This window comes from Bactrocera neohumeralis, chromosome 5, assembly GCF_024586455.1.
Source record: "Bactrocera neohumeralis isolate Rockhampton chromosome 5, APGP_CSIRO_Bneo_wtdbg2-racon-allhic-juicebox.fasta_v2, whole genome shotgun sequence".
Taxonomy (NCBI): domain Eukaryota; kingdom Metazoa; phylum Arthropoda; class Insecta; order Diptera; family Tephritidae; genus Bactrocera; species Bactrocera neohumeralis.
Window position 1 is genome coordinate 57,833,324 of NC_065922.1, and position 23,115 is coordinate 57,856,438.

Genomic DNA, 23,115 nt, shown 5'->3' on the forward strand with positions numbered 1-23,115 from the left:
ATAAGCAGTTCTCCTTCGCAAATACACATATATGTATAAAGATTCATATAACATAGTTATATATGCTTCTATCCTAAATATACATATGTTTAAACAAAGTTCATTTTGAGGTTTAATAATAATTATTCCTAAACAATTACATAATCCATATTTATCTCCATGGTTAAACTTAAGATAAACTTAAAATTATATCATAATTTAGTTTGTATTTGGTGTTTTGAAGCCGATTTTTTAAATTAACGATGGCAACACTCGCAATGCCTCTCATATGGACATCTCTGTTTTACTTGCGGATAGCAGGGCCATTGAGTAGAGCCGCCATTTTGTTAGTGTGTGCGCGAACATGGTCGTGGCATTACAGTGATAGTTGCGATAGTGGTCAGATAAATAATATCAAATACATATATGTTTAATTCTTTTATTATGATTGTGGGATATTATTTTTAATAATATTACAAAAAATATATTACAAATGTCGCAGAAACACAATTGTGAAGAATATTGTAAGCTTTTGTCTCGCTCTGTTAATATTTCGGTTCGATTTTCTCTCGGGTGAGTTCGTATGCGTGAGTGCATTTCTAATTCGTCGTGATTTTTCGCAGCTCGTTACAATGTACAATGTTAAAGTTTTTTAAGATACATTTTGTGTAAAAGTTTACTCAAGTTGGTGCATATTTTAATAAATCAAAACATTTCTCCGATAGTAATGCACATTCTAATGTGTATAAATTGTCTAAATATGGGGTAAATATTTGTATAAATCGCAATTAAATATTCGCTGCAACTCGCTGATTTATTCTCATACGATTCAGAAGCGGTGTAACTGTGTATGTTCAACGAGTATAATGTGCATAGAAATTCGCTTTATTATTGTACTCGCTGTTCACTATTTATGTCAAAATCGAAAAAGCTAGATAGTGAAATTGAAATGTGACCAAATATTATTACAATACGTTGGAAGAGTGCAACTATAATTGTTTTCGTGTGAATGTTGCATAGACATAATCGTTGCTTATTACTCATATACTGTCTCTTTTAGCCATCGGGCTACATTGTTCAACAACCGAGTACAGACGAAGTTTGTATCAATTTCCTACACTTGCTTTTCGATAAAAAGTGATGCCAATAATTTCTGTTCAACAGGGAATTCTTGTTAAAAGTTTGAGCGTGTGTAAAATAAATGAAATAATATGTTTTTGTTTTACGGTATAGTGTTTTGAAGTTTTTTATTTTTGCAAAAAAATAAATAATTTGTGTATTGGTGCGGAAGAGAAAATTAAAATTTCTTATTATTGTAAAATGTTTATAAAAACTCCCTTTATAAATTTAGTTGGGATCAATTGCTTTGAGTATACATCACTTGACTGTCGGTGTTCGCTGACTCTCGCAAATCGCACTCGACTCTTTTAATTTCAGTCTTTCTTCCTAGTTCTGTCGTTACTCGTTCGCGAAATCAGTTGAGTTTTTGCTGGTGCGGAGCAAACGGACTGAATATTTGTTATATTGTTGCGAAAAGATTTTAAAAAATTGTCAAAAATTAAAAAAAAATGCAAAAAGTAAATGAGTAAAATTCAAAATAACAAAAAATTGTGAACTTTAATTGAAAATAAATTGTGCGGACAAAAACAATGTTTTCAATAAATATCTGAAGTGAGAACATGATGTTAATTTTTTTTTAAATAAAATTAAAATTTTTCTTTAATTTCGCATATTTTTGTAAAGTTTTTCGAATTTTTTCTTTAAATCAAATTTAATAAAACAAAAAATCTGCAAATAGAAATTTTCGATTCGACGTGAAAACTAGCGACAAAAAATTTCAGTCATTGCTTGTCTGTTTTTCTTTCTTTTTCTAATACTGCTCACACTCGTTGCTCGAGGTGGTCGTCATGCAAGTGTAGTAGTAAAAGCAACACACTCAAAGTTTGCGTTTCGTATACCGCGATGGGAGCGATTTGTTCGGCTTGTGGTAGTAGGGCTCTAACGAGCAAGCACAGTCTTGTGGAGCAAAAGTCCGTCAGTAGAAAAGTAACGAGTTGTGAAGAAAGAATCAAACGAGTTACATAGCAAAATCAACGAATTTTGTCCACAAATAAGTTGGTTCTTGTCGCGCACTAAAATGGCAACAACTCTGGCTATCTGAGCAAACGAGTGAAACAAAAATTATATGCATACGGTCCCACTAGTCACAAATTAGTGGTCGCATATACGAGAGAATGACACGAATGTATTAGCGGGCGGTCGGTTGATATAAAATAAGAACGAGTCGCAGAGAAAATTAATGCTATTTGCCATTTGCCTGCGATCGTTGTGGCTTGGCCAATTTGAAGGAATTTGTCAAGCAACATCACTGCCATTTATTTACTCCTGAAATGTATTTAAATTTTTAATTGATAGAAAAACATATAGTGACAATTTTTGAATCGGAAGATGTTACAATGTCGTCAAGTTATTTACTTTTCTCCCAATTAGTTCGCTAACAAATAGGAAAATTTTATTTTTAAATAATTGTGGCATAAAAAGGAAAACAGAAACAAAATCAATAAGATTTCGAAATGAAAAGAAACGTAATAATTTTTTTTTACTCCTTTTACAGTTGATGTGCAATTAAATATCGCTATATTCTTGGAGTTTTGTATTGCAAAAAAAGGCGCAAAAACCTTGCCAACAAAAGCAATGATTGATTCAAAAGATGTTGGTGGTGATAAACGTCGGCGTTTAAAAATGTTGGTTCATCAAACAGTGGTAAAGCAGGAATGTGTCAAGTGCCAATAAACGATTGAAAATAAAAAATGAACTTAACCTTTATTTACTTACAATTTGCTTTAATAACTTTTAAAAAACAATCATCTTACACTGAAGAAACGTAGGAGGTAAACTAAGAAACGGAATAAATAACCGATACTTCTCGGTCCACCTTTATAACTTCAGACACAAAATGCACTCGATCGCTGTCGCCAAAAACGCTTTAACTCAGTTGAAACATTTTTTAAATGTGCGAAAGCGATTTCAAAGAGTGCAACCCTATATAAACAAACTTCAAACTTGGAAAGTTTTGACCCTTTCTGCTAATGTCAACACAGCCGCTGCAGCTCAAGAAAAGCATCAGTGTCGAGTGATCGTGTTTTTAAAATTAATAAACCATTTCCGGAAAGCAATTTTCTCCTTCCGCCGTTTGAATTAAAACATTCAACTTTTTTTAATTTTTATATAATTTCGTCGTTATTAAGATATTCAAAATAAGCTTTGATATTGCGCTTGAAAATTTTTGAATTTAAAACAAACAACAAAAAATAAGGCAAGTCATAAATTATCAAGTGAAATCGGCGTAAAGTTGTACAAGCTTACGTAAATTTAATACCAAAATAGAGATCATAACAAAGGCGTCTCAATGATGGCTGATCATATGGATGAACCACCGCAGAAGCGGACTAAAATGGATCCAAGTAAGTAAAATATTATTGACATATGATACGGATATATTTGAATAAAATTTAACATTTTGTTTTTAATTCTTTTTAGCGGATTACGTTTCAGTTTTGGAAGATGATTTACCGGATGAATTAGTTACTGGCAATAGTAATTGGCCAGACCCTCTTGGCGGTGGCGGTGGGCCAGGAGGTTCAGGGGCAGGTCTTGGTGTCAACGTAGTCGGTGGACCCAACAAACCTCCTGCACAAGGTCCTGGCCCAGGTGGACCACAAATGAATGGCGCAAGCGATGATAACACAGGCGGAAACCAAGGTGGTCCCGGCAATCCATTACGTCAAATGCAACATCATCAACATCTGCAGCAGTTATTGCAACAACAGGTAAGTTCACAAGAAAAAACAAATCGTTTATAAGATTGTATCAATGAAAAAATATACTTGCCCCAACACTGATTAATATTGGAAACAATAAAAACATATAATTAATGAATATACGCTGGAAACCGGAAACCTTTATATACTCTATATACCCAAATTAAAAATGTCCAATATCTTATAAATATTTGTTAACAAGTACGCCTATTTTAAAAATTTAGAAGATGTTGATTGTTATAATTTTTTTCTGTAGGGTAATAAAAATACAGGAATGATCGGTAATCCAATGGGCGCAGCTGGTATGAATCAGTTGGGAAGTAAATCGCCTAACTTGCAGTCACCAAACGCAGCAGGCATGCAAGTAGTTGGTGGTCAAATGGGTATGGTTAACTCAATGTCAATGTCGATATCCAACAACGGTACTCCAGGAATAAATACAATGCCTGGTAAGTAAAATATGTTATATGGAAATTAATTATTTATTTTGATTTATAGACTTTGTAGTTTGTCTCCACAATAGGTTGTCTTGATTTACGAATTGAACATGATAATAGTCTTCTTAAATATATTGTACAACTGTTTATGGTTTATGTGTATTTGTTTTTATTATAATAACTTTAATACTTATAATTATATTTTGTTAATATTTTCTACTCCACAGGCATGAACACAATTGCTCAGGGGAATATAGGAGGTATGGTGATTACTAATAGCAATTTGGGTGGTTTGGGTGGCGGTGCAGGCATGGTAAATACATTAAAACAACAAATAGGTGCAGGTGCCGGTGGTATGATGAATGCTGGACCTGGTGGGGTAGGGCCCGTCGGAAATATGGGTCCTGTTGGTGGAGCAAATCAGGGCATGCATTTAGGAGGGGGACCTGGCCATCCGCAAAGTCTACAAAATGGTCCGATGATGGGTAGAATGGTGGGGCAACATCTACTTCGTGGCCCCAATCCTCATTTAATGGCTGGTAACGGCCCTGGTGTTGGGCCAGGCGGTGGTCCGAGAATGCAGAATCCAAATATGCAAATGGGTATGTATTTTATTTGTTTCTTTATTACATTTCATAATATCAAAAACATACAGCGCACAGTGATTCGACCCGTGTTTATTAAAGCTGCGAATATAGGTATATTTTTTATTACACACTTCTACTTTTATTACTGCACTATTCTATATTATTTTTCGTTTAGAATTTTCTTGTGAAGTTAACACTATATTAATATTTTATAACCCCTAAATCGATTCCTTTAATAAGATTTTTTTGAGAATATTTGTTGAAAATTTTTTATCTTATGTAAAAATATCAGTGAGATTGTACTAGTGAAGAAATATGTTAAAATACTTTCCGAATTAAAGATAATGTTCCAATCCTATAAGTTTCTGCTTATCTTTCTAAAAAAATCTCTTTGCTGACAGCTGAAATTGATTTTCGCAGCATCTAAACACTACAAAATTAAAAATCATTCATCAAATTATTTAAACAACATACATATGTTTAAAATTCTCCATTATCGTATTCCCTAACAATATTTATTTTGTCCCTCGTTTGTATGGGATCAAATCACTGTGTAGCTCAACGAGCAGATGTGTTAAACGGTAATCTTACATACGGTGGTCCAGGTCAAATGGCAAATATGGTTGGCGGTAATGTAGCAGTCGGACCGAATGGACCCTATGGAAATGCGGTGGGAAGTGTTGGAAATTATGGTGGTCCTGGTGGACCCCAGGGTGGACTTAATGTAAACCCGAATAATCCACAACAGCAACTTTTGGCGCAGCAAATGGCACAACGCGGTGGTGTTCACCCAATGCAACAGGGCAACCGACCCGGTGTACCCATTGGAATGGCTGGTGTTGTTGGTGATGGAACCCTTCAGGGTTTGGTAGGTGGTCCGCAACAACAACAGCCACAACAAATGGGTCCAAATCAACCACAAACGCAAGGTGGTGTTATGGGAGGCCCACGACCGCCGCAACCTGGAGGTCAAATCCTTCATTCTCAACAACAACCTGGTACCTCTCAACAATCTGGTGGTGGTACGGCTGGTGGAAGTAGCGGTGGCAGCACAGGCAGCGGATCTAGTGGTGGCGGCCAACACCTTTCGGAAGAGAGAAAAAAGCACATACAACAACAACTGGTGCTTCTCTTGCACGCGCATAAGTGCAACCGGCGCGAATCTTTGAACCCTAACCGTGAAAAATGCATAGTTCCCTATTGCAAATCTATGCAAGATGTGCTGGCGCATATGGCGAACTGTAAACAGAGCAAAGAATGTAGCGTTCAGCATTGCACGTCGTCTCGTCAAATTTTATTGCATTACAAGACTTGTACCCGTTCGGATTGTATTATTTGTTTTCCTTTCCGCCAGCAACAGAGTTTCCACAATAATGCAAGTGGCGCTAATGCAAATACAAACACTAGCCAACCGTTACAAGGTATTGTAAAACAACCACAACAACAGCAGTCAGATGGAACTAGCGTAGGGGGTGGTGGTCCGCAAAATTCTGGGATACCGCAGCAGAATACTGGTGGAACAAATATTATTGCTGGAAATGGTGGCCAAGTTGGAATGACTGGAGGTCCAAATCAACAACTTTGTATGAAGTCTAACGTGGACATATCTCAACAAATGCAACAACAAAACGCACAGAACCAAAATCAGGAAATCAGACGGTTTGATAGTTTGGGAATGCAAGGAGCAGTTTCCAACTCCGGACCTGGAGCTAACATGCTTCAAAATAATGCAGTGAATGCACAACAACAATTAAATCGTATTCGGTTGCTAGGGGGCGGACCGATAGGGCGACCAATGTCAGGTCAGGTTGGTGAACCCGGAGGTGGCATAGGCGGTGGAGGGCCGAATTCTAATACAATCATGGGCAATAATATGATGGTTGGTGGAGCGGGAGGGCCGGATAACGGCATGCAACAGCAAAACCAAAATGTGCAACAACAACAAGTGCTTTTACAGGGCGGAAGTAGCGGAGGTCATAACAACCCACAATTAGCTGGTTTGATCGGCGGTTCTAACACTAACAATACTGGTCAAAATCAACAAAATGTTGGACAACAATCACAGCAATCAAACATTCCTTTATCAGTTAATGTTCATAATATTAATAACAATTCCGCTTTTAACAATGCACAGTTAGGTGCTAATAACGCTGGCAATTCAGCTGACATGGGGGGAACTGCGGGAAATGGACCACCGCCTAACAAGCAGTTGGTGGGAGCGCAAGAGTTGGCAAAGATGAAAATGCAGTCGTATAATGTCATTATGGCTAATTCAACAACAGTAAGTGGCCCAGGTGGCGGACCTGGAGGAGTCGCTGGCGGTAATAATAATTCTGGCGCAGCTGGTGGTCCTGGTACAGCAACTGTAAATTCCGGTGGCTTGGTGAACGCTCAAAGTAATAACTCATCCAGTGGGGGTGCAACCACTTCACAGGGCGGTAATGGCAGCGCAGGTAATAGTGCCGTTACAGAAGAAAGAGACTGGCGTGAATCGGTGACTGCTGATCTACGAAAACACCTTGTCCATAAACTTGTACAAGCGATATTCCCAACGTCTGATCCTACAACCATGGCTGATAAACGTATGGCCAATTTGGTTTCTTATGCTGAAAAAGTTGAGAAAGACATGTATGAGGCAGCCAAGTCTCGGTCAGAATATTACCACCTACTGGCTGAGAAAATTTACAAGATACAAAAAGAGTTGGAAGAAAAACGCATTAAACGAAAAGAACAGCAAATGTTAATAATGCAACAACAGCAACAAGGATCCGGTGGAGCAGGAGGTCCCGGTGCTGGGCAAGGGCCAGGTCCGAGTAATGCAGTACCAGTTGGTCAACAACTTCCTCCTGGACATCCCCAAGCTCAACAAACCCAAATTAGACCTTTGATCAGTCCCATGGGTGCTAGTGGAGGCCAAGGTATACCCTTAGGTGCTGCTGGTATGATGCAGCAACAAATGCGTGGACAAGCCCCGGGCAATGTGGGTATGATGCCTGGACAAGCAGGTCAAAATATGGTAGGAATACGTGGCCATTCTCCTGGAGGAAATTTGCTAGCTTTGCATCAACAGCAACAACAACAGAGAATGCAGTTTCCACAACAGCAGCAAAGCAATTTATTGGTTGGTCCGCCAGGACCTAGTCCAAACAGTGGCATGGGGGCAATGCCAACATCTACACCACAAAGTATTGTCGTACCAAGTCCGGTCTTGTCTCCTTATGGTGTCCAAGTAATTCCAGCTAGTCAAGTAAGCGCCGGTGGTGGTGTGTTGACAAGTCCTGTTCCTGGTCAGCAACAACAATTTATCACGGCCAATGGCGGGAATAGTTCACAATCAGCGCAACAACTTTCCGAAATTATGAAGCAAAGGCTTTTGCAAGCGCAGCAACAACAACAGCAGCAGAGTAATATGTTGTTACCACAATCACCATTTAACAATCCTGCTTCTCATATGCAACAACAGCAGCAACAGCAACAACAACAACAACAGTCTCAGCAGCAACAACCACAAAATCCCTTTCCTTCGCCAATGTCGCAACAACAACAACAGAAACAAAATATGGGCTCAGTGGGAAATATGCCACCGACTCCTACTAGTCTTGAGTCATTAGTAGGTGGAAATTCGGTAGGCGCGAATACCACAACTGGCGGCCCCTCAACAGGTGTTATGGTAGCCGCGCCTAGTCCCTCACCAAATTTCGTCTCGAATGGTCCAATAGGAACACCTTCCAACAATCCACCATCAGTAACATCCCTTATGCAACCCCTGAGTGAACGAGCTAGCAGTACTCCTCCCATTATGGCACCGTCCCCGGCATCGGCAACATCTGGAACGCCACTATCGGTGAATGCTAGTACAGCTTCCACTATTGTAGGTGTGCCAATGAGCAGTACTGGAACTACAATGACGACAACTGCGTCATCTTCAAATACTCAGTTGTCAGCGAAACCTAATGCCATTAACACAAATAATAATGGTCCTACTCTGTCACAGCAGCAACAGCAGCAACAACAACAATTATCGATGGGTAAAGGTGGCAACAACAATAGTAGTAATAGTGTCAGTGTAGTGGGCACAACTACTACTACATCGACTGTGATGAGTTCACGTCCTACATCAAGCAGTAATCTTTCATCACAAATGGCGGCGCTTGAAGCAGCTGCTCGTGATAATGATGAAACTCCACCCTCACCAAGTGCTGATTCCGGTGGTGAAAGCGGTAACGCATCCAAAGGAAAATTGGATTCCATTAAGCAAGAAGATGAAATTAAGAAAGAGTACATGGAAGATGGCAGCGGTGGTGGAGACAATTCTCAAATGGACACACAATCTTCAGCTGGTGTTGGTAAAAATGTTAATAATGACGGTACCAACATGAAAGTGGAAATAAAGACTGAAGACGGAGATGGCATTATAAAAAGTGAACCAATGGACACTGACGACAACAACGCCGCAAATGGTGTTGGCGGAATGGGCAATGCTGGCACTGTAGACTGTAAAAATGATGGAAAGACATCAGTTGACGGCGATACCAAAGTCAAGTCAGAAACAAAACCTGTAGTACCAGAACCATTGATGCCTAATGCTGGCGATAAGAAAAAGAAATGCGGTAAGTTATATAATAAATTAAAGTAATCGGTATAAAATAGTTGAATGTATGATCTTTATTTCAGTATTCAATCCAGAGGAGTTGAAACAAGCACTGTTACCAACACTAGATAAGTTGATGCGTCATGAACCAGAATCAGCACCTTTCCGTTGTCCCGTGGATCCACAAATACTTGGTATACCAGATTACTTTGATATTGTGAAGAAACCCATGGACTTGGGAACCATTCGCAACAATCTAATGAATGGCAAATATAATGATCCGTGGGAGTATGTCGATGATGTGTGGCTAATGTTTGATAATGCATGGCTATATAATCGTAAAACTTCACGTGTTTATCGATACTGCACAAAGGTAAGTTTAAAATAATAGAAAAAACATCGAATCTTTTAATATAATGTATTTTACATATGTTTTAATCAATGTCTAGTTATCTGAAGTATTTGAGCAAGAAATCGATCCGGTAATGCAAGCTCTTGGCTACTGTTGTGGTCGAAAATATACATTCAATCCGCAAGTGCTATGTTGTTTTGGAAAGCAATTATGTACCATACCACGGGACGCCAAGTATTACAGTTACCAAAATAGGTATGTAAACTCCTTTAATAATAAATTCTTTGATTTAGACACCTCTTGTAAAAATAATTATTGTGATATTATTCATTTGGTTTAAGTGGGCATACATTTCCTTGTCTTCTAACAAATGTACATATATTGAGAGAGCAAAACAAATATGAGGAACATTCTAGAGAATCTTGCAAATTTTGAAAATTACAATCGATTAATTTTTTACTTAATGTAATCGTATTTCTGATAGCTAAATAATTTCTAATGGATAAAATATTTTAGCACCCAACTTTGATGAAATATTAATAAAACAATATTTATTTTAAATCGTATTTTTATTTCATCTTGTAAAAACCTAAAGATTAAGTTTTGAGCTGTTATCTTATTTTCTTATGGAATGATAAATAGTATGTTAAATAAACAGCAATTCAAACTTAAACTTATATGAACAAACTTATAAAACAAAAAAGTATCTGAAATATTGGAGCAACATTTTTTTGTAGTGTATCACAATTAAATTGCATCGTATTTTGTTGAAAAGAGATATTTAAAATCGCTGTTTTCTGTATATAAATTTGCAATTGCATTCCACTAAATATTTGGTAATGTATGATCAAATTATAGGTACTTGAGGTGTACAAAAATTGTGAACAAAATTAATAAAATATCACAAATTCAATATAATTAAAATTCTTGCCCACTTACTGCGTATCCTTTTCGTCTAAATAGTACGATTTCAAATATTTATATATTTTATATGAACTGAATTGAAAATGCGACTTTACTTATACTGAAAAAAAAAATAAAATTATGTTTTTTTATGATTTTTAACTCAAAAATCGTTATTTGTTATTCGTAGATCGAACATATCTGAATGTCCCCATCTAGAATTTTCAAAGTATAATTTAGAATCCTTAGGAATTATATTTTTGAATATGTGTGTGTTTTTTTTTTTAATTCCACCATAAAACGGTATCTGCTGCGTCTTTTATAAATTTTTCGCAAACTTCTCGAAATACGTATAAATAAGACAAGTATAAATTTTTCATACACTTTTTTTTACACCAAACACGTCAAATATATATGAAGATTCCACTTTTTTCAAATAAAATATAAACTATTAAAGAATTTAGTGGAAAACGCCCATTTGATCACATACCTTATCAAACGTATGGGCATTGGTTACAAATTCGAATGCGAATTAATTAAGGCATTTAATAATAATAATTGTTGCATGCATGTTCTAAAGCTTTACTAAAAAATAAACAATCCTTATTTGTATTTATTTTAATTTTTATATGTAATTTAGTGACATTACCTTTATTTATAGTTTGTAACCAAACAATTCTAATGTGAACCTTGTTATTTTTATTTTCTTCTATTCCTTTGCAAAATCCATTAAAACATATGTGGTAATGGTTTTTTGTGTGCGTCTGTAACGTCCTAATACATCTATTCATCAACAACCATCGACAAAATAATATCTACAACATGATCATACACATTTGCTTATGGTGTAACAACAAAATAATCGATATTTATTACCGCTGTTGCTGATGTTAAATGCTGATCGTTTGCTACTTACAACAATGTTTTGAAAACTGCTGTGGCATTGGCTCACTCAAATGCTTAACCACCTCCCTCTGTGCGCACTTTTTTACTGATGTGTACTACATGCTCCCATATACATGCATTACTAATATTTTTCCAACCAACGTTCGTTCCTCTTTTCCCTATTTCCACTCCCTTACCCATTCAACATTATCACAAAAAAATATGAACACACGGAACAAAACATCCCATGACAAATCAAATGTCATTGCTTTTTTGTGCTTTCTTATGATGTTTAACCGATCATTTACTCCTACTTCTGCGTTTGCTTTACTGTTTGGACGCGATGAAATCATTCACAAATCATATAAATAAATAAATTATATTAACAAATTTGTTGAAATTCGTATTGGTTTTTGTAAATACTAAAGTCTAAAGGATTATGGTGTTGCCTCAAACAGATACACCTTCTGCCAAAAATGTTTCAACGACATCCAAGGAGACACTGTTACTCTCGGCGACGATCCGCAGCAGTCTCAAACGTAAGTAAATACTTAGAGCCAATTACAAATACACCGAAAATTTTTAATTTTAATAACTTTATTTATGTGTTACAATTTTATTCGCGTACCCATTAGGCAAATTCGTAAAGATCAATTTAGAGAGATGAAGAATGATCATTTAGAGCTTGAGCCGTTTGTAGATTGTCAGGAATGTGGCCGCAAGCAGCATCAAATTTGTGTCCTCTGGCTTGACACGATTTGGCCAGGTGGTTTCGTTTGTGACAATTGCTTGAAGAAGAAGAATTCCAAAAGAAAGGAGAACAAATTCAATGCGAAACGTTTGCCCACCACAAAACTTGGTATATATATAGAAACACGTGTCAATAATTTCTTGAAAAAGAAAGAAGCTGGTGCTGGTGAGGTACACATAAGGGTTGTATCCTCATCTGATAAATGTGTAGAGGTGAAGCCGGGCATGCGACGACGATTCGTTGATAATGCGGAAATGTCTTCAGAATTTCCTTATCGGGCGAAAGCTTTATTTGCATTTGAAGAGGTGGACGGAGTTGACGTTTGTTTCTTTGGCATGCACGTACAAGAATATGGTTCCGAATGTCCACAACCCAACACGCGACGTGTATATATTGCCTATTTAGATTCGGTACATTTCTTTAAACCGCGTCAGTATCGAACGGCAGTGTATCATGAGATACTGCTGGGTTATATGGATTATGTGAAACAATTAGGTTACACAATGGCGCATATTTGGGCATGCCCACCTTCCGAGGGCGACGATTATATATTCCATTGTCATCCGACGGATCAGAAAATACCTAAACCAAAACGTTTGCAGGAATGGTATAAAAAGATGTTAGACAAGGGTATGATTGAACGTACTATACAGGATTACAAAGATATTTTGAAACAAGCAATGGAAGACAAATTGACATCAGCCGCTGAGTTACCTTACTTTGAAGGCGATTTCTGGCCAAATGTACTGGAAGAAAGTATCAAAGAATTAGACCAAGAGGAAGAGGAGAAACGCAAACAAGCCGAAGCAGCAGAAGCTGCTGCAGCAGCCAATGTAAGATTTTTGTTTTCTAAATTCTACTATTATTTATATTATTTTTCGCATTCATTTCGCAGATATTTTCAATTGAAGACAATGAAGTTAGTGGTGATGGAAAGAAAAAGGGTCAGAAGAAAGCAAAGAAATCCAATAAATCCAAAGCTGCGCAGCGTAAAAACAACAAGAAGACCAATGAACAACAGACAGGCAATGACCTCTCTGCAAAGATCTATGCCACAATGGAGAAACACAAGGAGGTGTTCTTTGTGATACGCCTGCATTCGGCACAATCAGCTGCAAGTTTAGCGGTAGGTGTATTCTCAGTATTCATTGTCTTGTTTCTTACTTGCCCCACAATTATGCTGTTTTCATTGCATCGATTACAATCCGAAGATTTTCTTATCAGTATTTGCGCGAACATTGACTTCAAACCATTTTTCTTGACTTTACAGCCTATACAAGATCCAGATCCATTATTAGCATGTGATCTGATGGATGGACGAGATGCGTTCCTAACATTGGCAAGAGACAAGCATTTTGAATTTTCATCACTTCGTCGTGCTCAGTTTTCGACGCTATGTATGCTGTACGAACTACATAACCAAGGCCAAGACAAGTTCGTCTATACATGTAACAATTGTAAAACTGCAGTGGAAACAAGATATCACTGCACAGTTTGTGATGTGAGTGCATACCTATTTGTTTTTTGTTTTATATAACTTGCTTATTATTATGTATTACAAATTTTAATTCTTTTCACACAGGACTTTGATCTCTGCTCGGTGTGCAAGGAAAAAGTTGGTCATCCACATAAAATGGAGAAACTTGGCTTGGACATTGATGATGGCTCATCACCAGCCGATCTTAAACAAGCAAACCCTCAAGAGGCGCGGAAACAATCCATTCAACGATGCATTCAGTCACTGGTACACGCATGTCAGTGTCGTGATGCCAATTGTCGCTTGCCTTCGTGTCAAAAGATGAAACGGGTCGTTCAGCATACAAAGAACTGCAAACGCAAAACTAATGGTGGCTGTCCAATTTGCAAACAATTAATTGCGCTTTGTTGCTATCATGCCAAGCACTGCCAGGAGCAGAAATGCCCAGTTCCGTTCTGTCCAAATATTAAACACAAGCTCAAACAACAACAATTGCAACAAAAGTATGTATTTTTTAAATGCATCTAAATGATTAGCTTTGGTTTGTTATGGACATTAATTTGATATCTTCAAATATAGATTACAACAGCAACAACTTTTACGCCGTCGCATGGCTCTTATGACTCGCACCGTGACTACACCAGCAGCTTTAGCAGGTGGTCCAGTTGTTGGAGCTGGTCCAGTTGTAGTGCCTAGCAACGTTGTTGGACCCGCTGGTGTTGGCGTTGGTGTTGGTGTTGGTGTGGGTGTAGGTGTACCCGGTGTAAATGTTGGTCAAACAAATATGCCTGGGCAACCAGCTCTAATGGCAGCGAATGCTGCTGGTGGAATGAGTCCATCTACAGTAGCTGTACCCTCACCGGTGTCGGCACAGATGAGTGGAGGTATGACTTCACCGCACCCCCATCAACCTGGGATTGGAATGAAGCCAGGAGGTGGTCATTCACCTTCGCCCACTGTTTTGCAAGTTGTTAAACAGGTAAGCAAAGATTATTATAAAGTTTGTAAAGTTGAACATATCATATTTTATTACTGTCTAGCAATTGATTGTTTAATAAAATCACATTTTTTATACGACAGGTCCAAGAGGAAGCTGCGCGACAACAAGGTGGTCCCATGCCGCCTCCAGTAATTCAACGTCACATAGGAGGTATGCCTAATCAAGGCAATCCTGGTGGTGGTATGATTGGAAGCAATGTGGGAAATGTTGGCGTTGGCGGTGTTGGTGTTGGACAAATGGGCCCAGGTGGTGTAAATACTGTTATGGGTAATAATATGCCAATGGATCAATGGGGTGGCGGTAATCGTTATCAGGGAAATGCCAATCCAGGAATGCGACAACCAAACCAAACCCAAGTGCAAATGCAACAGAATACAATGCAGCCGGTAAGTAAAAGAAAACATATGATTTTGAATATAGTACATAATATTGTCTCCGTTTTAGAATATGATGGGTATGGTTGGAGCCGGCGGCTCGAATCAAATGCTTGGAGGGCCAGTTGGCAATATGGGTAATAATGCTGGTGGTACAGGTGTTGGAGGAATAAACAGCCCTGGCGGTGGCATGGGAGGCATGGTCGCTGGCGGCCAGGTTGGTGGGCCCGGTGGTGGCATTCGGCCGCAAGGTAGTCAGCACAATGCACCTGTTGACAGTGGTCAGGGGCTAAATGAAGCTCAACTTGCGCTTATTATGCAGAAGATTAAAAACAATCCATCGCACGATAACCAACAGATACTGCAAGTCTTGAAACGTAATCCGCGAATAATGGCCGCCATCATTAAACAACGTCAACAGAGCCAACCGAATCCTAGTGGAAGCGGTGGGGGCGGTCCAGCCGGTAATGGGCAACAACAACAACAGCAGCAACAACAACAACAAGTAATGCAACAAAATCAACAATTGCAACACATGATGAGCCAACAGCAGCAAATGTCTCAAGCGAATCAGCAACAAGTGGTGATGCAACCTCAACAACAAGCTGGGCCCCCACATCAGCGCATGCCAGGCATGCAAAATCCCATGATGATGCAACAACAGCAGCAAGTGTCTAGCAACATGCAGCAACAAGGACCGGTAAATTGATATTTTTTAGCACAAAGTCAATGGTAAATTTCAAAAAAAAAAAAAAAAAATTATTTCTTTATCTCCCACAGATGCCTAACGTGCAATGGTTTAAAGCGCGACAGATGCCGATGCCCAATTACCCGCCTCCTTATCCTCAACGTCAACGCGCACCTCCGCAAATGGGTGGTGGTGGCGGACAACAATTTACCGGTGGTAACTTTGGCCCTGGTGGGCCAGGTGATCAGTATGCAGTAGCCGCTGCGGCTATGCAACAAGGTTTAAAACCACCCACACCACAACAACAAATGGGGGGTATGCCAGGTGCTGTGACACAGCAGCAGCAACAACAACAGCAGCAAATGATGCAAGCAGGTGGTGTGGTGGGGGGACCCGGAGTCGGCATGGTGGGCGGTCCTAATGTAATGGGCCCGCCTACGCCACATACCCTGCAACAACAAATAATGCAGTCAGCAGCGCGCGCTTCACCGCCTATACGTTCGCCGCAACCTACACCGTCACCACGTTCCGCGCCATCGCCACGAGCTGGTGGGCCATCAGCTTCACCACGCGCTCAACCATCGCCGCATCATGTAATGAGTCATTCACCAGCGCCCGGTCCGCCACATGATGGAGGTCTACATAATCATGTTGGTGGCATGCATGCGCCACATCAATCACCACTGCCAGGTGGTGTATCACAGGACGTCGGCGTTGGCGGTGTAGTTGGTGGTGGAGTTGTCGGTGGTGCTGGTCCCGGTCAAGCCGTTGCCGACGCATCTGATCAACTGACCAAGTTTGTGGAACAACTCTAGTGTAGTAATTAACAGTTGCAGGCACCCACTAGCACGTTCAGCAACAACAGTAACAAGATGTATTCACGTTATTACTGAGATAAGCCGAAATTATACATCTGTACAGGTTAATCAATCATATCTTTGTTTCAAATATTTGGTTGAATTTTTTTACTATTTATGTTTATTTTTGAGGCATCACAATTGAAGTTATTGATTTCAGTTTTCTTATCTCTAAAAGTTAGGTTTATAATTTATTTGCTTCTTTGAAATATATCCATAGTTAAGAATAGTGTTTAGAACATTCTGAAGTTATGATCATACGTTCATACGTTCCATCGCACCAAGTTATACCTTATTGTCATAAGCATTTAAAGAGTAATAATATGATTTGCCGAAAGATGCATTAGATGCATGCAAGCAGTACTCAAAATAGATATGATCGATCAAAAAAAAGTATGGTATAGTTACTATAAAAAGCGGTTACTAAAATCCTGTTAATTACAAAACCAATAGCACATGCAAAATATATTAAAATACATTTTTTGACAAGATTTTCTTGTGATGCTAAAATCGTTTACAAGAAAAAACCTATATGACTTTAGACTTCATGATTAAAATATTGGCTGTACTTTCATCTCTTATATGTTATTTCGAAGGTAAATCCTTGGTGGTCGGCCATTTGTGCACATTTAGCAATATCTTAAATTTAGGTTTTTTTTTATTTCTGAGTTTACTTGATTTATACTCATCCTTAAAATACTGTTGAACGAATACACTACTACATGCACACACTGATATATTCTATATATAGAGATACTTTAATGCAATTTAAATGATTAATAATATACCATAAATCATATGTAGATGTATGTATATCTAATATAAGACGAAAAAGTTTATTTTTATCACTTTGAGAATTGTAAAAGAATAAAAGGTAAAATCAAAATATAAAATAATTTTGTATAAACAGAAGAAATGATGGCAAAACCAGTCAAATATTCAAAACAATACTAGGAAATACATGGAAACTTTGTAAATATGTATTTTTTAAGTAAATAATATATATGTATATGTTTTAGTTACATTTAAACAAAAGAAACAAATATTTACCAATAAAAAGAAGCATAAACAAGCTCCAATTTAGGAAGGTAAATAAAAAATTGTCTGGCAGTAATTTATATATGTGCAAATCTTTTCAATAGCCACACATTCATTGAAATGAACTTTTAAAAATATTTACTTTGCGAGCTTACGTTCAATTTTTACATTAAACGATAATTAATGAACACTGAAATCAACTTGAAAAATGTCCAATATTATGCTGAAATTGTTTCACAAAATTTCACATACAAACGTTGAACTACATTGATAATTCATGAGAAAACAGCTATTAACTTAAAATTTCCACACCTGAAATGAATAACTTCTAGAACATCGTCATCGCTTATAAGCGTTGTGTTTTAATGCGTATATATTATTTCATATGACATTCAGTAACAATATTAAATGTGCCTTTTCAGTATTTGTACTTTTATGGTAATATTATTGCACTATGCTGGCCACTTTAATGCTAACTTTCATGCAAATTCATATTATTATTTTTCATTAAAGACAACCGTACTTGACAATGAATTGCATCCAACATGATGAGTCGTACTTTAAAATTTGCATTACCAGTGAATTGTGTTATTATTAAATCCAAAATTTCAACAAATAATCATTTAAAATAACGACAAGAATTCGTTTCTTTATAGAATTAAATTAGAAGCCAATATAATACAAAGTAACATCAGAAAACTTGCAAATAACTTCAAACTAGTTGCAATTGCATCTTTGTCCTTGTGAACATTTTTGCACCTTAGCAAGGTTCATTGTATCGGCTGTTATCGAACTACCTACATCTCATTCATATTTCTAAAGGAATCTAGATTCGATCGCCTTTCATTCATTAAAAGCCGTCACAAATTTCGCACCTGCACCCGCAGCGAATATTACACGATTAACTAACTTCATTACCTTTACGTAATTTAAAACTTTAGTAACTTACTTTATTTTCTAAAATGTGAACATTAGAAATATCATAGTTAAATAGTTAGTGGTACTGTATGCATGTTAGTTATATTTTGTGATAGCTTTTTATATGATAATACTTAATTTTAGATGAATTAGTTTTTGGTTGTGTGATAATTCATACACCGAAAAATGTTAGCATTTCTAATAAAATTATAATTTAACACTTATGACATAATACAATATTTAAAAACAAACATATTTTCTAATACACATATACTTTGTATTAATCCTGTGGCTATGAAAAGTGCATTGGTGTCTTTATATAATTCTATGCAATTATTCCTTTCGATAAAGAAATAATTTACCAGCAGTTGACTTGATATCCGCCATTTTTACAAGTTTAAAAATGCTGGAGAGCAATTTCTTTTCAATCAAGATGAAATTATGGTGTTGAAAATGAAAAATATTTATATTATTAAAAAAACACGATTTGAAAGTAATTAAAAATTTGAATGGAACTTATTTTATAAAGCTACATATTTTTAATTATAATTACAAATACAATATATAAAATGGTTAGTTTAAGTTGTAGGCGCAGTCTACACATATTTTATGTTTTGACCTGCATAATTTTCGCTTGGATAGGAGTTTGTTGTTCGCCCAATAGATCACCGCGCCCGCCAACTCTCAGCAAATGAACTGTTCATAGCGAAAATTGCACAGTTCGTGAAATAAATTTAAAAAGCTACAAAATAAGTTATGAAGAAAGTATGCATTGTGTATAAATAACTAACTATAGAGTAGAACATAAACAAAAAAACAACAAAAAAAAATACATATAAATTAGTTATTAAAGGATTATCATAATAAAATAGTATGTGTAATTTGTATGTTATTACTTATTCTTGTAATATTTTTAAATGTACATATATGGTATACATAATTACCTAGATAGTAAGGATCATCATATAAGTTAATTAATAAGCGCATATTGGAAAATAATAAAAGCACGGAAATTTATTAAAAAATTAAATTGTTTAAGTATTGATTCCAAATTTTTTGCGATTTGCATACAGATGTATATGTGTAGGTATATGTGTTTCAATGTGTGTTAGTAGCAGTGAAGTGAGAGTATAGTAAATTTTAGGTAAAATGCCTAACACGCTACATTTAATATATACAAATATTATTTTTCCTACAAGTTAGTAGTTTTAAAAATGATAGTGTGGTCTTATTAAATTAATACATTAAATTTATACCGATCTCTTCATCTCTCCTTTTATTCGTAATTTTTGACATATTAATTTGTAAAAAAGAATCGTTTTAGAATTTAATAATCAAATAATAACGACAGTCGTGTTATCATAATGCTTGCACTTAGCGATTTAGCTACCAAAATGTAATGAAATAATTTATTTTAAATTTTAATATAAACATAATAATTATTATGTTATAAAAATGTGAACTTTGTAACAAAGAAAACCATAAATGAATGATGTACTACGGAAATCATTACATTAAGTTTATTAGATTTAGCAGTATGCTGGAATTTGTATTAATTATTATATACTATTCATCTTAAACTCAATGAATATGACAATTACTAATATGATTATCTCGCGTAAAACGTAATACGCCACGTCTGTGAAATACCAATAACTTACTTGTATATAATGATAGAACAAACTAACTATAATTTGGTGTATAAATATATACATACATATGTATATATTAATAAGTAAGCTTTTATTACTAGCCTAAAAATGTCGAAAATTTAAAAATAAATGTGCCTGTAAGCACATCGCAACATAAATGCATACATACATTTTGAACGATTTAAGTTACATATGCGCATGCAAACAAAAAATACAAAAAAATACATCGCAAATGCTAGAAACTTAAGTTGCACAGCGGTCTGATAGAAGTTTACGATATTTAGATATATTAGAAAAACGATATTTAACATAATACAAAATGTAAATGTTGATTTTTAAATCTGCCACCAGCTAAAAAACTAAAATATAATGAATAAGTCGTTTCAGCAATCGCATTAACAAACATACATATGTACATATATGCAATGCATAGCTTGTTTTTATGTCGTTTTCATGGGAAATTGTGCGAGGTTAAGCAGCAGTTGTGCAGCAGCTAAGTAATAAATCTTAAATTCGATTGTAAAATCTATAAAACAAATAAAAACTAAGAAATAATATCTAAATCATCATCTAATTATATTTTATGCATTTCATTTACTACGAAAATATTATGAATGTGTGTATAGTACTCTTTGAAATTAAAGTATACAAATTTAGAAATTTGTATCAGATCCCAAAAATAAAATCTTAATTATAAATGATCTATAATTACACTTGATTCGACAATATTCTAAGTTTTATTTGTCAATCAGTGTAGAGAACTTAAAATAAGTGTAATCATTAAGTCCTAGCTTAAATGTATTAACAATAAAGAGAAAAGTATCATAAGCATTAAATTGACGAAATGGTAAAATTAAACTGAATCTAATATAAACACAAAAACATACATATTACACCTAATGTGGATGAAAATAAAAAAAAAAAATTGCGCGCATGTGTATTGCATAAGGTAAACAGCATTATTTGTATAGTAAAAATTAACGATAACGGTTTATATAATTATAATTATATACATACATACAGTAAATAATAATTATAAAAATTATATACAAATTTAAAATGCGTATATATATATAAAGAGAAATTGAATAAAAAATATTGAAATGAAAAAATAAATTTGTTAATTTTAATTAAAAATCATTTTCGCACAGATAAATATTATCATAACTATAAGGTAATATCCATTTTTTTAAATTAGGGATTACTAGTATGCTTTCTGCTGCAAAGCTCAAACGCTGGGTGATATTTTCATGTGTTGGTAAATTTTTAATCCCCTTTTACAGGTTTTGTTTTGAAATTCGGTATTTTCAGTAACTTAATCAACACAAAAAAATCGGCTTATGTATTGTTAGTCTTCAATCCTTTGTTGGTATTTGGTTGGTTTTCAACACTGTGCTAGTGCGGTTGACTGGAATATCGACGACTTCAATATTAGTGTAGCTTATTTCTTAGAAATATTAAAAGAAAATGAAAACTAGTAAGAAAAAACTATGTTTGGGTGTAACCGATTATTTTGTATGTGTTCTGGGTCTAAAATGTATTGTTATAGGTGATATATCTTAAAGGCGCGAAAATTAAATTAGAAAGTCTTACAATTTTTTGCGCACAGAGGTATGTCAGCACTAGTGGGAGTAAGTGGATTGACATTTTTTCCGCCTAAACACGCTAAATATAAAAAATTCAGACCTCATAACGGCACATTTCTTGGTAAAAATTACAATTACACATATTTCTTGTCATATAATTTTCGGGATGAAAAATTTCGAGTGCAAATTCAGTGACCATAAAAATTTGGAACGTTAAATATTTCCAGCTGGGAATGATATGAGCATTTAATGACAAAACTGTACTTAACTTTTTATATAGTAGGTCAATGCACTATCAAGTGGAATTAATCGCGTTGACGCAAACTTTTAGGTTTATATAAATTATACATACATATATACATAGAGACAACTGTATTTGTAGTGTCTGCATTTTCAAAAATCTAATCAATATCAAGAAAAACAGTACTATTCTCTATATATTGATAGTCCATTGAAACTATAGATATGAATATGAATATTTTGTATATACATACATAAACATATTCGGGCAGTTCTCAAATATTAGCCACTCAGTAATGTGAATAAGGCATCACTCAATTCTAAGCAAACACCTGATTTCCTTCGTATAGGAACTTTACTAATACAGTGTATCATTTACATTAAATAAATTTCAAAAATATTCATATTTGAATTACATAAGAATTTTTTAAGAATTATTTGTAAGGTAAAACAAATTGAGTTATTGAGGTAAGAGCCTCTTCTGTCTCTCATACATGTGTGAAAACGAACAGAGAAGTTATTTATTGAAACGAATCCATTTCGGGTTTATGTACTATAACTGTGTATGTAGTTCTGGTCTTTCACCGAGGTGTGAATTTGAATTTCGGAAACAACAAGGAGTTACCTAGAGATCTTTATAAGATATCCACTTCAATCAAAATAATGGGAGCTCGACGAGTTTAGAATTCTCTTTTTCTACTCTATCGATACTATCGCTGGAATATTAGTAATATACGGTTGAGAGGGAGTACCGATCCGGTTTATGCTTACTGTTCGAGTCCAGTTAACATTTGATGATTTGTATTAAAGAAGAATGCGTTCTCCTAAGGTGATTATCAAATATTTATTTGTTATAACTTATAGTTCAATTGCAATACACTGTAAGCTGTTAATTTGCTCATACTATATTTTATAACTTATCTACATATGAGCACTCAAAAGATTGAAGTGCAAGTTTAAGTTGTTGTCTTACTTAAAT

General features: G+C 35.6%; 1 protein-coding gene across 6 annotated transcripts; it reads left to right on the forward strand.

The window, feature by feature from the left end:
• Positions 1–398: 398 nt before the first annotated feature.
• LOC126760155 (histone acetyltransferase p300) lies at positions 399–21,218 on the forward strand. Of its 6 annotated transcripts, XM_050475599.1 has the most exons (18): positions 399–744; positions 2,594–3,295; positions 3,367–3,443; positions 3,520–3,809; positions 4,057–4,249; positions 4,465–4,839; positions 5,382–9,434; positions 9,499–9,788; positions 9,865–10,022; positions 11,984–12,094; positions 12,191–13,139; positions 13,202–13,432; positions 13,577–13,807; positions 13,889–14,286; positions 14,363–14,762; positions 14,864–15,169; positions 15,228–15,857; positions 15,938–21,218. In XM_050475599.1, the coding sequence occupies exons 3-18, from the start codon at positions 3,389–3,391 to the stop codon at positions 16,658–16,660; spliced, it is 9,393 nt and encodes a 3,130-aa protein (XP_050331556.1). In that variant the 5' UTR covers positions 399–744; positions 2,594–3,295; positions 3,367–3,388; the 3' UTR covers positions 16,661–21,218. The 6 variants fall into 6 exon arrangements, with proteins under 6 accessions (XP_050331556.1, XP_050331557.1, XP_050331558.1 ...); XM_050475600.1 differs by having other exon boundaries at positions 2,594–3,443; positions 12,014–12,094; XM_050475601.1 differs by having other exon boundaries at positions 400–744; positions 2,594–3,443; positions 5,430–9,434.
• Positions 21,219–23,115: the final 1,897 nt, after the last annotated feature.